The sequence below is a fragment of the Aedes albopictus genome, chromosome 2 (assembly GCF_035046485.1).
Source record: "Aedes albopictus strain Foshan chromosome 2, AalbF5, whole genome shotgun sequence".
In the NCBI taxonomy this organism is placed as follows: domain Eukaryota; kingdom Metazoa; phylum Arthropoda; class Insecta; order Diptera; family Culicidae; genus Aedes; species Aedes albopictus.
Window position 1 is genome coordinate 399,588,466 of NC_085137.1, and position 16,271 is coordinate 399,604,736.

At 39.2% G+C, this 16,271-nt stretch overlaps 1 protein-coding gene across 4 annotated transcripts in view; it reads left to right on the top strand.

The window, feature by feature from the left end:
• Positions 1–3,468: 3,468 nt before the first annotated feature.
• LOC109405142 (palmitoyltransferase ZDHHC15) overlaps positions 3,469–16,271 on the top strand; it is a 52,748-nt gene continuing 39,945 nt past the window's right edge. For all 4 annotated transcript variants that reach the window (XM_019678150.3, XM_019678151.3, XM_019678152.3 and 1 more), the window contains exon 1: positions 3,469–4,201. In XM_019678150.3, the coding sequence (XP_019533695.2) occupies positions 4,024–4,201 (178 nt within the window). In that variant the 5' untranslated portion in view covers positions 3,469–4,023. The remainder of the gene's footprint in view (positions 4,202–16,271) is intronic.

The following is a 16,271-nucleotide window of genomic DNA, read 5'->3' on the forward strand; positions in this document are numbered from 1 at the left end:
ACGATTTTTTCAAAGTGTTGCAACTTTTGAATTCGGAAACATCCGGAAGGTTTTCTTTCTGCATTTGAAAGAGGAACAATAGTTTTATCATACACTAAACGCAGATTTTCCGGAAACAGCCGGAAAATCAACTTATTTCATTTTGAATGTACGGTAAAGGATTCCATCAAATATTTTTTTCAATATTTTCATATATTGTATGTAAATTCAACGTCAATTTGTTTGGGTTTCAAATTAACAGAATAACAACAATAACCTTCTTTAACAAACTGCATTGTTGAATTGATTGACTATCAATTTCATTCACTTTGTACGGTCAAAACTAGCACGCGCTGTGGGTTATATCAAAGAAAACGGCTAAACTTCAGCTTCACTTAACCTCTTCTGATAAGCGTAAACAAAACATTTGTACACTGCTTAGCTGTCAAACGATTACACGATAACTACACTTGGCAAAACCACAACGGAAAACCCAATTACTTCATTTTGAGTTTTTCCACTTATGATCAGGTTTTGATGTGATTTACTCCAATGTGCGCTGCCGAATCAGCGATTTTTTTGGTTTACGAAGAATCAGGAACACATCAAAGCGAAATCAAAACAAGAGAAAGGTTGCCAGATACATAAAATGTACTGAATCAACTGACAGCATAACTGCCAGCACGCCGGCACACTTCGGCACATTACCGGCACGTTTGGCACAAAATCAAGTGTGCCGAATTTCCCACCCCCTGGATTGGCACTTGAATTCGCACTACTGTCCAAACAGTTTGTTATCATCTAAATATCATTTGAAAAAGAACATCCAATGCCTCTTCAGTTTTACTGGAAGTGCACTTCAATTCATTGTTGACAATATTTTGATTTCAAAATAAAAAATAAAAAAGTGTACCCCCGCAACACCAAGATTCGATACCAGGACCTCGAGATTCACGGTCTTCTGCTTTACCACTATACTACTTCACATCTGATGATGAGGTGCGAATCGAAGCGAAACACTTTCTACCACCTGTCATCTATATTTACTTTCATGACCAAAACAGTCAGTACCAAATCAACAGCTTTTCCCTTTGGATTGTATTGCTTTGTACATTTGTGCAAATCGAAGTGATTTTCAGTTTATTTCTGCGGTGGGTTTGTTTTGGTTCTCAAATCAAAACTGACAGCATTGCGATTTAAAAGGAAAAGAATTTCTAATCATGTTGATTGGGACGTTGAAGAGTTAAGGGATTTTTCCCTTCCATCCAGCGTGCAGAGTTTTTACCGTGTATTGTATTTATCAGCGAAATTCGGTTGTTGTTTTCGCAATGTTATTGCTTTGTCAGTTAGCCCTATTCGCGAATTACTCCGGACTTGGCTTCACACGAATTTTTTGGTACCAGCCCTGCAAGCACTGGTGATGACGTTTCACCGTCAACAAAAGTTTGACGTTTCACATTCGCAGTCAACATCATCGCCGTCTGTCGTCCCCGTCGTCACCGTCCGTCAGTCTTCAGGCAGTCGTTTTCGCGTTTCGGTCGGTCGGCAGGGTTGCCACATATACAGATTTTTCTGTAATCATATAGATTTTCTTGCAGCTTTTCATACAGAATTCTGCATGTACCCGTAACGTGGGTAGATCACCTTGGAATGGTGCGTTACGGTGTAAGATCTACCATTTCAAGTTTTGATCTTGCTATTTTCCAGCCTGGTTTATTTAAATGCAGGAACATTGCAGGATCAAAATTTGGTGTACTTTTTTACACTATTTATTTATTTTTTTATTCTATTTATTTTTCACTGCTAATATACCGTTTGTTTCAGAGGGATGGAGGTAAATTTAAACTATATATAAATAACAATTTACAAAAAATATAACAGTGGAGAACGTATCACAATTTAATACTTTTTTCTATTTCAGATTTACAAGCAGGCAATCTGCGATCAAAACGGCGAAGGTCAAGATTACCGTACGATACAGTGACAAGTAGACCACGTTTTCCGCGTTAGTTTATTCGAGCCGAGTTCCATAATTTCGTTTTTTTTTCTCGAACATTTACGATAATGTATTTCTGTTCATCACACCTTCAACTTATATTACGCGTTGCGAACATTCGCGGATAATAAATATGTACAACGGTTTTATTATCCGCAATCTTATTAACACGGGAACGCGAAAAAATAATACAAGAACATAGATGAAACTCAAAAGCAACGATTCTAGTTGTTCAGTTGTCCAGTTTTCTCGTAAGGCTACGGCGCGTGTTTCGGTTTTTCAGCATTAGCAATAACACTAAACGGAATTGCATACACTTTATTTTCTGACTGAGAAACGAAAGCTTTAAATGTGCGTTATTACGAGTTGATCCGACATAAGCGTGGTTTAAAAATTATTCATACCCGGTATATAATTAAATTTAATACACAAACATACAATAAAATTATTGTATTCTTCCGACAGCCGGCTGGCGGAAGACTAAATCATATCAAGGGTTGCATAAGTCACATCACTTACCAATGTGAATCCAGATCTATGTAACTTTCTATCCCTTCCCTTCCCACCAACAAACGTCCTTCCTGTGACAACCGTGGGGATGCGGAGGTACACACGGTCTCTAGTAGCAACGGATGTCACACCAACATTCCTTTCCTTCCCCGATGACCGTAAGGACGTGGCCGGCGCCGGTACTGACAATATAAAGTTTTGAACCTTCAAAATTGCACATTGAGGATGGAAAGCTACACCCAGGCCCCATCCATTTGGTTCCCTGTGCAATGTTGACTGTTCTGGTCAGTAACGGAGTAGCAACTACGAATTGTACGGTCATCTCATGCTCATGCTCAGAATTCTGCATGTACAGATGTACAGATTTTTGGAAATGATACAGATTATACAGGTTTTTCAGAAACTTACAGAATTTCAAACAGATTTTTCGCGAAATATTACAGATTTCATACAGATTTTTGACAAAAAATGGTGATACAGATTATAAAGATTTTTGAAAGGCAAAATACAGATTTAAATGTGGCAACACTGTCGGTCGGACGGAAAGAAAAAAAGTGGATTTCGCGAGTGTAAAAATCAGTCACACAGTTTTGGTAGTAGCAGCCAGCAAGCAGTAGCTGAAACTACACTGAAGTTTTTTTTTACGCGGTTTTTTTTTACGCGGTTTTTTTTACGCGGTCCGTCCTAAAAAAAAACCGCGTTATTTCAAGACCCGTCGTAAAAAAAAACCGCGTTATTTCAAAAACCGTCGTAAAAAAAATCCGCGTTTTTTCAAAAACACGCGTAAAATAGTCAGCACCACATCTAACGTGACTTGACTTTTTTTACGACGTTTTTTGAAATAACGCGGTTTTTTTTTACGACGGGTCTTGAAATAACGCGGTTTTTTTTTACGACGGGTCTTGAAATAACGCGGTTTTTTTTTACGCGGTTTTTTTTTACGCGGGACCATTACCGTCGTAAAAAAAAACTTCAGTGTAGTGCAATCCCGTTGGATTTCCTAGCCGTTCCGTGCGTGTCTGATGCACCAGAGATCGATTAGCGGAAAGTGCGTTTCGTTCTACCCCTTCAACCTGAAAATTCCGCACGTCGGACGGGCGGTGGTGATTGCGTTTTCGACTCCCAAAATCGCGGATCGCTCGAGGGGTGTGTGCGCGAACGATTGTGTGAAAAAGTAAGATTCATTGTGCTCTGTGTTGTGCTGTGCTGTGCTGTGGAGCGAAAATTAGTGTTCTTTCCGTTCCCATCGCGAAACGCCCTTGAATCGAGTCGTGACCGTGCGTGGAAGCCTTACAACAAGCGAAAGAGCAAATGGTGAGGCATTTCGTCCAGTGCCGTCGTCGTTCTGGTTCCTTCTTGCTTCGACGACGACAGTCATCGTGAAGGACGTCGAAAGTGTTGTTGTGTAGTGCTGCGTGATTGTTCCGTTCCGTGCCAGAGCGGACGGATTCAGTCGAAGCTGGTGGGTGGGGTGGTGCAAAGCGAGCGAGTGAAGATTGGTGGCCGCAGCAGCAGCAGTAGCAGGGAAAGCATACACAATGTCAATAACGGGAAACTATGATCACTACCATCGGAGCGGAAGCACTGGCAGCGGTGGCCCGGATCGGCCGGAACGGTGCGCTTGCTGTGTCCGGACGATGAAGTGGTTCCCGGTGCTGTTCATCGTGTCGGTCATTGGGTGGTCCTACTATGCCTTCGTAGTGCAGCTTTCCTTTTGTAAGTATCGGATCGGCACCGTTTTGTGGTGATTTACTCTCTGCTTTCATTTGTTATGCATCGGTAGCTTCAAGCTTCAAGCAGAGTTTGACCAACCTTATCGCTGCTTCTTCATCGGAGCTTAGCGAACGAAAAGATTACAGCCATGTATGATTTAATGACTCATCGCTGAAAGGGTTCCTCGTAATCTTGTGCTGCATAGCATACTCATACGTAAAACTCTGTTTTGCGTAGAAATATAGACTGAACAGGGGTTCTCAATAAGGCTTAATCATTCTACTTTATTTGTTTATGAAGTTTGGGGTAAACTACTCTTAAGTAGCTTTGAGCCATTAGATATGTTCAACTACTGGGGAAATTTTTAAATGTTCTGCAGTAATCTAATACAATTCTTGATTTCAATTTTTCGTACAAGGTAATTACCCACTCGGGAATTAGCAGAAAACTAGGAAAGTAACCTGAACTGTTCAGGAGTTTAAACCTAGTATTTTCCAATTTTTTATGCAATTCGAATTCTACATGAGAGCTACGAAATGTTCAACAGTTTTGATGAACAATAGAAACACACAACAGGCATCCCTGAAGAAGTTCCTGGAGTAATGCTTGGAGCATTACAAAAAATTCTGATGATATTCTAAGATAAATTTCTAGAAGAATTCCCAGGCGGAATTACTGGAGGAATCTCACGGAAGAATCCTTAGAGGAATCCCTGCAGGAATTTCTGGTATATTCTTTGAGGAATTCCTATAGTAGAATTTCTAGAAGAACCCGTGAAATATCTGCTGGACGGATCTCTAGAGGAATCCCTGGAGTTGAAATTCATGGATTAAATCCTGGAGGAAACCTACAAGAATTTCCGGAGGAATCCCATGGAAAAATTCCAATAGAATTTCCTGAAGAATCTCCTGGAAGAATATCGGAAGCAATCTCTGAAGGATTTCCTGCAGAAATTTCTGGAAGAATGGTGTAGGAATTTCCGAAGAAATTCCTGCAGGGATTCCTGAATCAATTTCTGAAAAAAATTAATGTAGGAATTTCCGAAGAAATACCTGCGGTAAATCTTGGTGGAATTCCTGGAGGAGTCTCTGGAAAAATGCCTGGATGAAATCCTGGAGGAATACGTGGAATTCCTGGATAAGATCCCAGAGAAATTTCTGGGGGATTTCCTGAAGGCTTTTTACGGCATCATCAGCTTCGGCAGCCATGTTGGATATGAGCCTCAAAATTTCAAAGTGATAATTCTCTGCCACCAAAGCGAATATTTGTATGAAAAAGTATCATCCTGTATGCTCACTCGCAGTGATTGCGATGATACTTTTTCTGCTGCGTTACTGCAGAATTGACAGTTTTTTATCACTTCAAAAATGCGAGGCAAACAATCATTGAAAAACAAAAATTCAATGATTCGTTTGAAAACTTAGTGATGCAGTAAGACACCTGTAGGATTCCTGAAGAAATCCTTGAAAGAATTTCTAGAGAAATTTCAGGAGTAATTCATGCAGGAACCCCTGGAGGAATTCTTAGAATAATTCCTGGAAAAAGTCCGGGAGGAATTTCTAAGGGAATTTCTTAAGGAGCCCCTGGAGAAATTGCGGTAGTAATTTTTGAGGAATTCCTATAGGAATTCCTGAAGGACTTTCTGAAGGAATTCCTGGGGTATTTCTGAAGAAACCTCTTAAGGAATTCCCGGAAAATTTTTTAGAGAAATTTCTACAGAAATTCTTGGAAGAATCCCTGGAGGAATTCTGGGAAACAACCCTGGAGGAATCCCTGAAACAAATTTCTGGATGATCCTTAGGAGGAATTCCTGGAGGAACTTCCGGAAAAGTTCTAGGCGGAATCCCAGGAGGAATTTCTGGACAAATCTCTATAGGGAATCTTGGAGAAATTCCATGGAACAATTCATGAAAGAATTCCAGGAGGAATCCCTCAATCAATTCTTTGAGGCATCTTCAATGAATTCCTGGAAAAATCTCTAGAGGAATCCTGGAAGGAATCCATGGAGAAATTTCTGAATAAAGTCCTAGAGAAATTCCTAGAGGAATTCTGAGAGGAATTTCTAATGGAGTTAACCCGAGCAGAGGAAAAAAGCTCAATAATAGCATATTTTGATATGGCGAACAAAAACTGGTATTTGTTTGTTTGAGATAAGAGGTAAAAGTACTGAAAATAATATCTCAATTTTACTCCTGGAACATCATCATTTTAGCACATTTAGCTCTTGGTAAGATCTAGCCAATTGCAGTGAGCTATTTGATTGATCTTCAAATATCATATTTTGCTATTGGTTAGATGGTTCAAGAACACATTTTTGCTATTATTCTCAGTACTTTTACCTCTTTTCTCAAACAAACCAATATCACATTTTGATCGTCAGTACCTGAACTCTGCCCGGGTTCCAGGAGAAATTTCCAGAGGAATTTCTGGAAGAATTACTGGAGGAATCATCAGTGGAATTTCTGGAGGAATCTATAAAATAAATTATCTTTTAAAAATTTCCCCAGAAATTCTTTCCGAAATTTATTCAATAATTATTCCAGGTATTCCTCTGGCATTTATTCCAGGATTTCATCCAGGCATTTCTTCAGAGACTCCTCCAGGAGTTCTACCACGAACTTCACCAGGAATTACCCCAGGTATATCTTCAGGAATACCTCCTTTCTGAAGGGATTCTTGGGGTAATTCTTAAGAAACCTCTTGAGGGATTCCTGGAGGCATCCTTAGAGAAATTTCTAGAGAATTACTTGAAAGAATCCCTGGGGGAATTCTTGGAAAGAAACCTGGAGGAATCCCTGAAGCAATTTCTGGGAGAACCTCAGGAGAAATTCTTGGACAAATCTCTATAGGAAATCTTGGGGAAATTCCGTGGAACTATTCATGGAAGAACTCCAGGAGGAATCCCTAAATGCATACCTTAAGAATCCCTGAATGAATTCCTGGAAGAATCTCTAGAGGAATTCTGGAAGGAATCCATGGAGTAATTTCCGAAGGAATTCCTGGAGAAATTTTTAGAGGAATTCAGAAAGGAATTTCTGGTGGAGTTCCAGGAGGATTTTCTGGAGGAATTACTGCAGGAATCATCGGGGGAATTTCTGGAGGGATCCATGAAATAAATCCTGGAGGAATGTTGTAGAGGAAACCCTAGAGAAGAAATTCCTGGAATCATTCTTGGAGGAAACCCTGGAAGAATTTTCGGAGGAATTCCTGGATCCATTCTGGAGTTATTTCTGAGGAAATACCTGGGGTAATTCCTGGAGAAATTCTTGGTAGAACTCTTGCAGGAGTCTCTGGAGAAATGCCTGAATGAAATCCTAGAGGAATGCCAGGAGGAATACCTGGAATAATTCTTAAAAAAAAATCCGAGAGAAATTTCCGAAGGAATCCCTTGAGGAGTTCCTGGAGGAATCTCAAGATTCATTCCTGATGAAATACAAAGTTCGATTTCTGAGGGAATTCCAGGAGGAGTTTCTGAAGAATTCTCAGGGATAATACCGAAGAAACCGCTGAAATTCCTGAGCAAATCCCGAAATCCTGGATTATTTCCTGCGGAAGTTTCTGAAGGAATCCCAACAAGAGTTCTTGCTGGATTTTTTAAAATAATCCCGGAATTTGTTTTTGAAAGAATAACAGATGAAATTTCCGGTGAATTCCTGGAGGAACTCTTGTAGTAATTTCTGAAGAAACCCGATAAGGGATCCCGGAAGCAACCTCATGAGGAACTCTTTATGGAATCTGAGGAGAGCTTTCTTAGCGAATACCTGGAAGATTTTTTGTAGGAACATTCCTGGATTAAAAAAAATGAAGAAATCAATGTCTGCAGTAATTGTTAAAGGAGTACTAGGATCCCTTAAGGTTTTTTGTACAATTTTTCAAGCATTTCTTGGAGTATTTTTTAAGAATCTCTTAGTAAAATTTTCTAAAAAAGTTTCTGGAATACATTCCTGCAAAAATACTTCGAATCATTCCAGGTGTAATTATTGGAGCAATCTCTATTGGAATTCTGGAGAAATCCCTGTCGAAATCTCTGAATGCCTGCAGAAATACCTTAAAGGATCTCTGGAGAAATTCCTGAAAGAAAAACCTAGAAAAAAGCACTGGAACAATTACTGGAGGAACCTCTAGAGCTATCCCAGGACAAATCCCCGAAAAAATGTCTAGTGGAATCCCTAGATGAATTCTTGATTGAATTTCTGGAAGAAGCCATGATGGAATCACTGAAGCAAGCTATGGAAAAAAAAATCTTGGAGGAATTGTTCGTACTCATATAGTTTACGAAACTATGAACAAGTTACTCAAAACTACAATACCGATTTGCATATTCACATATCGGGCGCCCATCCCGCTTAAAATTCATCTCAAGTCAGGCCCCTTCCAGGAAAAAATCCTAGCTACGCCAATGGAATTTAGTTTCTTTAAGTATAATTAATTACTTAAATTATTTGTTTTTTGAAGAAATTACTAAAATAATTTCTAAGAGATATGCCGAAGCAATTCGCAATGATAAAGGAACTACGAAGAAAGTTTAAAAAGGAATTGCAGAACGAATTAGTAACGAAGTTTATGAAAAAAAAACTACTGGAACAATTCCTAAATACTTGCTGAAGGAATTATGAAAAAATAAATCAAGTGAGTTGCTGAATAAGTTCTCAAAATGAATTTGCCGAGTAATTCCCAAAGAAATTTTCCTTCACAAGTTTCCTTTGGGATATTTCCAGAATTCTCTCTAAGGTTCCTACTGAGATTTCACCAGGAATTGTTTACGTGACTTCTTCCGGAATGCTTCACAAGATTCCTACATGAATTCCTTCCTAATATATAGTTTCTTTTTTGATGTGTTCAGATGTTTAGTTTTTTTCCTGAGATTTCCAGAAAGAATTCCTGAAAAATGGAATCCCAGAACAAGCTCTTAATGAAAACACAGAAGAAACTCCAGGAGGAATTCCTCACAAACGTGATAAAATAATTCCTTAAGAAATTGTTGGAGGAATTTTTCATTGAATTCCTGTACTGTCTATGATCGCATAATTGTCCCATATGAATAGGAAACCCAGCAAAGATGGGACTGATATGCGATCATGGGCAGTGTAGGAGCTTCATAAGGAGCTCCTTCAGCAATTCCACAAACAAAAAACTCCTAGAGGAACCCCGTAATAAACTCCTGGAGAATTTCCAACCCATGAACATAATGGAGGCCGACTGTTCGGGCTCTAAAGAAGTTGATCATCAATATTAATTTCTATTCCCGACCAGCCTAGATAGCCGTGTAGTTGCGGTAGCAGTTCCCTCAACTGGCTAAGAATATCACTACGGATTGCCTAATCCGGTGGTAAAAGTTCACCAAACAAGCGACCCCTAATTCATGGTGTTAAGCGTACCGTGCCTAGGAATGAATGGTTAGGGGGGTCTTACAAAAACTTAACCGTGAACGGAGCCTATGGAGTACCAGGGCACCGTCCACAGTATGTTGCCCTTACTGTGTTAAACGGAGCAATGACGCAGTGGACCTTATTTGTCTCCGGGATAATCGGCTACTCTTCTTACGTCTCAATTCCGAGGCTTAATAAAAGTGGGTAAGGGCCGATTTCTTCACCCTGGCTTAGGCGTTAAGCCAGGTTTAACTATATGGGTAAGCCTGGCTTACGAGTTAAGCCGAGGTGAAGAAATCGGCCCTAAGGGTCGATTTCTTCACCTCGGCTTAACCGGTAAGCCAGGCTTACCCATATAGTTAAACTTGGTTTAACGCTTAAGCCATGGTGAAGAAATCGGCCCTAAATGATTTTTTTTATGGCAGGAATTAAATTCGTACAGGTAAACCTTCATCACGCAAAAGGTGCTTCTGCTGTGTTGAGTCGAAGGTTTAAAAAAGAAGGACTGAAAGTGGCGCTTATTCAAGAGCCATGGTCCAATAAACGAAAGATTCTTGGAGTTCTGACACAAAATAGTAAACTATTTTATGATGAGCAACAAGATTCTCCCAGAACCGCTGTCTTAGTACGCAAAACGTTAAAATGCTATCTAATTACAGAGTTTATCAGAAAGGACATTGTTGCGGTCATGGTAGAGGTACCAACCACTAGGGGTAAAACTGAGATCGCTGTGGCTTCAGCTTACTTTCCTGGTGATGTTCCAATTCTGTAAAGAAAACAACAAATGGTTTATCATTGGCTGTGAGGCCAATGCGCATCACACGGTTTGGGGTAGTACGAATATTAACAGTCGAGGTGAGTCACTATTAGAGTATCTGTCTTCGAACAATATAGACATTTGCAATAATGGTGATAAACCTACTTTCTCAAATGTAATCAGACAAGAGGTCTTGGATCTAACACTGTGCAATGCTGCAATCTTTGACAAGATCACAAACTGGCACGTGTCAGATGAGATTTCTCTATCTGAGAATAAACACATCATCTTCAATTGGAGTGGTGGAGATTATTCTAGAACCGCATTTATAAATCCCAGGAGGACAAACTGGGACCAATATGTAGAATTGTTGAATACGCATTCATTTACAATGGGAGAAACTATTGATTCAACCCAAAAGTTGGAATCATTTTCTCAAAGGGTAAATGAAAGTATCATCAATTCCTTTAACGGAAGTTGTCCCACCATACAATCGTCTTCTACTAGAGACGTGCCATGGTGGAACTTTAAACTGGATCGCCTTAGAAAATTTTCTCGTAAAATGTTCAATAGAGCGAAACAAACGGGAGATTGGACTCAGTACAGGAAAGCCCTGACTGAGTACAACAACGAAATACGAAAATCTAAAAGAAAGTCTTGGATGCTGACATGTGAAAACATAAACAGCATTCCTGTAATTGCAAGACTACAGAAAACGCTTGCAAAAGATCATTCAAATGAATTGGGAAACCTGAAGCGCGACAATGGAGCTTTTACCAAAACTTCTCGTGAAACTTTGGATTTAATGATGGAAACCCATTTTCCGGGTTCGGTTCTAAGTGTGGATTCCAATGATACTATATCTCTGGAAGGTGAAGGATGTCCTAATATAAACTCTTCGGAGTCAACTAGTACAATAAACACCGCCTCAGATTTAGCTGATGAAATCTTCACGAAGGCCAGAGTGGAAAATGTTATTAGATCTTTTCAGCCTTTTAAATCTGCAGCAGTTGATGGAATATTTCCAGCACTGATTCAAAATGGAAAAGCTGTGTTGGTTCCATCACAAATTGAGATGTTCAAGGCTAGTTTAAGATTGAATTACGTTCCATCAAAATGGAGACTTGTAAAACTTATCTTTATACCAAAAAAGGGGAAGCGAGACAAGACGCATCCCAAAGCATACAGGTCAATTAGTCTTTCTTCAATTTTGTTAAAGACTATGGAAAAGGTTTTGAAGCATTTTATCAATTCTTACATAAAAGAGCATCCCCTATCAGACTTCCAGTTTGCTTATCAATCTGGTAAGTCAACGGTTACGGCACTTCATTCGCTAGTAACAAAGGTGAAAAAAACGTTTTCAGCAAAAGAAATAGCTCTATGCGCCTTTTTAGACATAGAAGGAGCATTTGATAATGCCTCCTATTCATCTATGAACCGTGCCATGGAGAACAAAAACTTCGACCAATGTATCATACATTGGATTTATACTGTGCTTGCAAAAAGAGAAATCACCTCTGAGCTGGGAAGTTCTTCTATAACAGTAAGGGCAACAAAAGGTTGCCCTCAAGGAGGAGTCCTCTCACCACTAATGTGGCCCTTAGTTGTAGACGATCTTCTAAGAAGCTTGAAGGAAAAAGGTTTCGAAGTTGTGGGCTTTGCAGACAATATAGTCATAATAGTGAGAGGAAAGTATGACGAAACTGTTTCGGAGAGAATGCAACGGGCCCTAAACTATACCCATTCATGGTGTATTAAGGAGGGCCTTAGCATCAACCCGTCAAAAGTCGTAATTGTCCCTTTCACTAGGAGAAGGAAGATCAACCTAAAAGCTTTTCGGATGGAGGGATACAAATTCATCCTAGTGATCGAGTCAAATACTTAGGTTTGATACTGTATGCTAAACTGAACTGGAATGCTCAAATTGAGTCCGTGATCGGTAAGGCAACAAGTGCGTTCTGGTTATGCTCCAAAACTATTGCAGGAAGTATAGCTTGAAACCAAAAATGATAATGTGGATTTATACTGGCATAATCCGCCCAATAGTGACGTATGCTTCGTTTGTCTGGTGGCCAAAAACAAAAGAGGCTACCACGAAATCAAAGCTTGCGAAAATTCAACGTCTTGCATCCATTGCTGTTACAGGAGTGATGCGAAGCACTCCATCAAAAGCTTTAGATGCGATTCTCAATCTGCTACCTTTGCACGAGTACGTGCAATTAGAAGCAGAAAAGGAATTGCTGAGACTTGAACGAGTTGAAAAGTTTATGCCAGGTGATATTGTAGGTCACCTGAGCATTTCATAATACTTCCAAAATAGGCCAGTAAGGAAACCTGTGGAGAACCATGATGTTCCTTACAAGTTGCACGAAACAACTCGTGCAGAGTGGGAAGTCGGAGGTCCCACTGTTCGTCAAGGATCAATCAAATTCTATACAGATGGCTCAAAAGTTGGAATAAAAACATGAGCAGGAATCTACGGCTCTGGAATACAAATTTCAGTGGCGATGGGACACTATCCTACGGCGTTTCAAGCAGAGATTCTGACTATTTTGAAATGCGCAAATATCTGCCTTGAGAGCTAAAAGTAGTTCAAATTTACAGTTTGCTGGCCCAGAACCATTCTGTGGTACCGTAAACCGGGGTCAAATTGATCAGCGGGGTGGAATTGATCATTCAACTGGGATTCAGAGAAGAGTTCCAAAAGGAATCCTAGATGGAGTTTCTGAAGGAATGGTGGAAGAAGTTTCTGAAGGATTCCCGGAAAAAGTTCTTGAAGGAATCCCGCAAGAAATTCCCGGAGGAACTCCAGAAGGAGTTCCTGAAAGAATCTGAAGGTTCTTGAAAAATACCAATAGAAGTTTTTGGAGACCTCCCGGGAGGAGGACTTCCAGAAGAATCCCAGAAGGAGTTTTCAAAGGAATCCCTGAACGATGGAGGAATCCATGAATAAAACCCTGAAGCAGTTGCTGAAAGAATCTCGGAATCCCGGAAGTCGCTGTCCATAAGTTCATTTTTAGCCCCTCTCGTAGAGTCCTGTCCATAGAACTTCATACACATTTTTTTTAAATTTGTATGGAGTGTAGACTTTTATCAGACCCGTAGAACCCGTATGGACAGGCCCGTAGGAGTTTCCAAAAGAATCCCGGAAGAAACTCCTGGAGCAATTTCGGAAGGAATCCCGAAATGTTTCTGAAGCAATGTAGCACAACATTTATGGAGGAATTCCGGAATAAATCTCAGTGAACTTCAGAAGAAATGAGGAATCCTAGAAAAAAAAACAATAGAACGAACACTATGAGAAACTTCTAAAGAAATCTTAGACCGAAAGGATTTCCTGGATTCCTCCAGGAAATCCCAGATTGAACCTACATATTTAGGAATCTCATCAGAAATTCCTGGGAGAGTCGCAGGGGGAATTCCTGAAGCAATCCCTCACAATATCCCAGAATAATTTCATAAGAAACTTCCTGGAAATCTTAGAAGTAACTCCTGGAGTAGTCCCGGAACAAGATTTTGGAGAAAACGTGGCTCAATATTGGCTAATCGTATTCCAATTGCTTGTCTAAGTTGCTTCAGTGTTACTGCCCCGGGTAGAGCTTAATGGCAAAAGAATGGCAAATTTTACCATTAAAACAGAATGTTTGAATGGCAAAATGTGTTATTTGTTTGTTTGAAATAAGAGTTAAAATAACAAAAATAATAAAAAAAATTTTGGTAGCAGAAAAACTTAAAAATAACTTATTTTGCCATTGTAATAACAAAGTAATGGTAAAGCATGCGGATTAAATTGAAGAACAAAATAAGTTATTATTGAGATATTGATAACAAAATAAGACCCAAATCAACTGTTATCGGTGAATAGCAAAATATGACATTCTTGAGTTATTGATAACAGAATAAGAACAAATTTAGCTGTTTATGTGGCGATCAAAATAATGGTAGGTTTAGTTGTTCAAATTCAATTTTAAAATAATGGTAGATTCAGTTATTATTTCAAAGTAGCAGAAGAAAGGTAAATGAGCTATTTCTTTTTTTTTTCTTCAATAAAATTTAAGTTCATCAATCAATGTAAAACAGTTTTATTTTATGGAAATTGAAAACTCAAAACGAAAGAATACCGATTTGTTTACTTTTGCGAGATACGTCGAATTGAAAAGTTATGCTTGAAATATACAATATAATAGTTAATGGTATATTAAGAGTAAAATATGTTATGGTGCCTAATGTTTATAAATAATTTCTCACAATATCAAAATAATGGCAAATTTAGCTAGGAATGTAAATCATGTTATTGTTTTGATATTTTATACAATTCATTATAAAAGGTGCTAAATTGCAAGTTTTACCATGATAGTAATTTTTGTTATTGATGTGCTATTTAGCATTATTTATGAATAACATATCAATGACAATATTTGCTATGATTGTATATTTTGCTATTGATTTGCCATTTTAAGTTTTTCATAATAACAGAAGAATGGCAAAACGAGATATGATGTCAAAACCAGTTATTATTTTGTCCTTTGTTTGTCATTAGCCTCTACCCGGGTGCTTCCAAGGGGCTGTCCATTTAAGGGACTTTTCACGTCTTTTCGACACTTCCTCTTCTGTGTCTTTTGTCGGAGATGTCCAGAAATACCTTCGAGGATTCCCGCAGGAATTTCTACGGGAATTCTTCCATTTTCATTTTTTGTGGTTTTCTCCAAAAATACCTTTGAGAATTTTTTTATAACATGCCACTCTCCCCCACACCAAATTTCGTCGTGGATTACTGCAAGATTGTTTTGGGGATTCTTCGGGATTCCTATTGGCAGATTCCTGTAGCATTTCTTCGGGGATTGCTTCAACGATGCCATAGAGAACAGACGTTCAAGTCCAATCTGAAATTTGTGTAAGGATTTTTTTTACTTATTCGTTTATTTGGAAGGCTCGGGCGCCACATGGGCATAACTGAGCCGAAATCTTTTGTTTCTGCATTGATTTTACATTTTACAATTTATTACTGCCTTAAAACTATGTTAGTTTGGGAAACCGAAGTACTCGCGGCTGTTTCGAGGTTAAGGATTAAAAATAAATAAAAAAAAATAAAATTGGGAAGGACGGGTTTATGGGTTTAAAACTAAATTATTTGCTAACTTATACCAAATGATGGGACAAATTGTCCATATCTGTAACGGAACCATAAAGAAAATACTTTATTGGTAGACAACGACAAGAAGAGGACAAACGGAAGGGGGGCGACGACAGACAGGAACGAACAACAAAATCAAAAGGCAGACAACGAAAAAAAGGGACAAACTACATCAAACTCTGACATCAACATGTTTCAAAAACTGGTAAATCAGGTTCATGTATTCCAAGTTAAGTCCTGCCAACACAAGAATTCTCTAACGGGTTTCTGTTGTTTTCCTCGGACCCGGTAGGCAACGCTACAGACACAGAGATTGCTTTCTGAGAGCCCAATACGGAAGGTATGTGCGTTCAACAAATAGTGGTTGGACATCAGCAGACACATTACACGAATGAAATCGCGGCCTAAATCTAACCCTTTGAACCATGGCTTCTTTGACACCTGTGAAATGAAGGATTGCGCAACCATCTACCCATCTCTCCATTTGTGTTGCCAGCTGATCAAGGTCTCCTGACGGGCCAATGCAAAAAATCGTCGAAGGCGATTAGACGCTCGTAAATATCGCTTTCGCTAGCGCCCACCTTAGCCAGAGAGTCCGCTTTCTCACTGCCCGGAATTGAGCAATGTGAAGGGACCCAAGCTATGGTGATGGTGTATGAGCGTTTGGATAAAGCACTCAAGACATAAGGAATATTTCATCGGCAACACAAGTGGCAATAGCGTGGTGCTGCAATCGGTTAGTTTCTCATACTAATTTAATTCACCTCTAGAAATGTTTCAATTCACCACTGACTGTGGCAATATGGTGTTGGC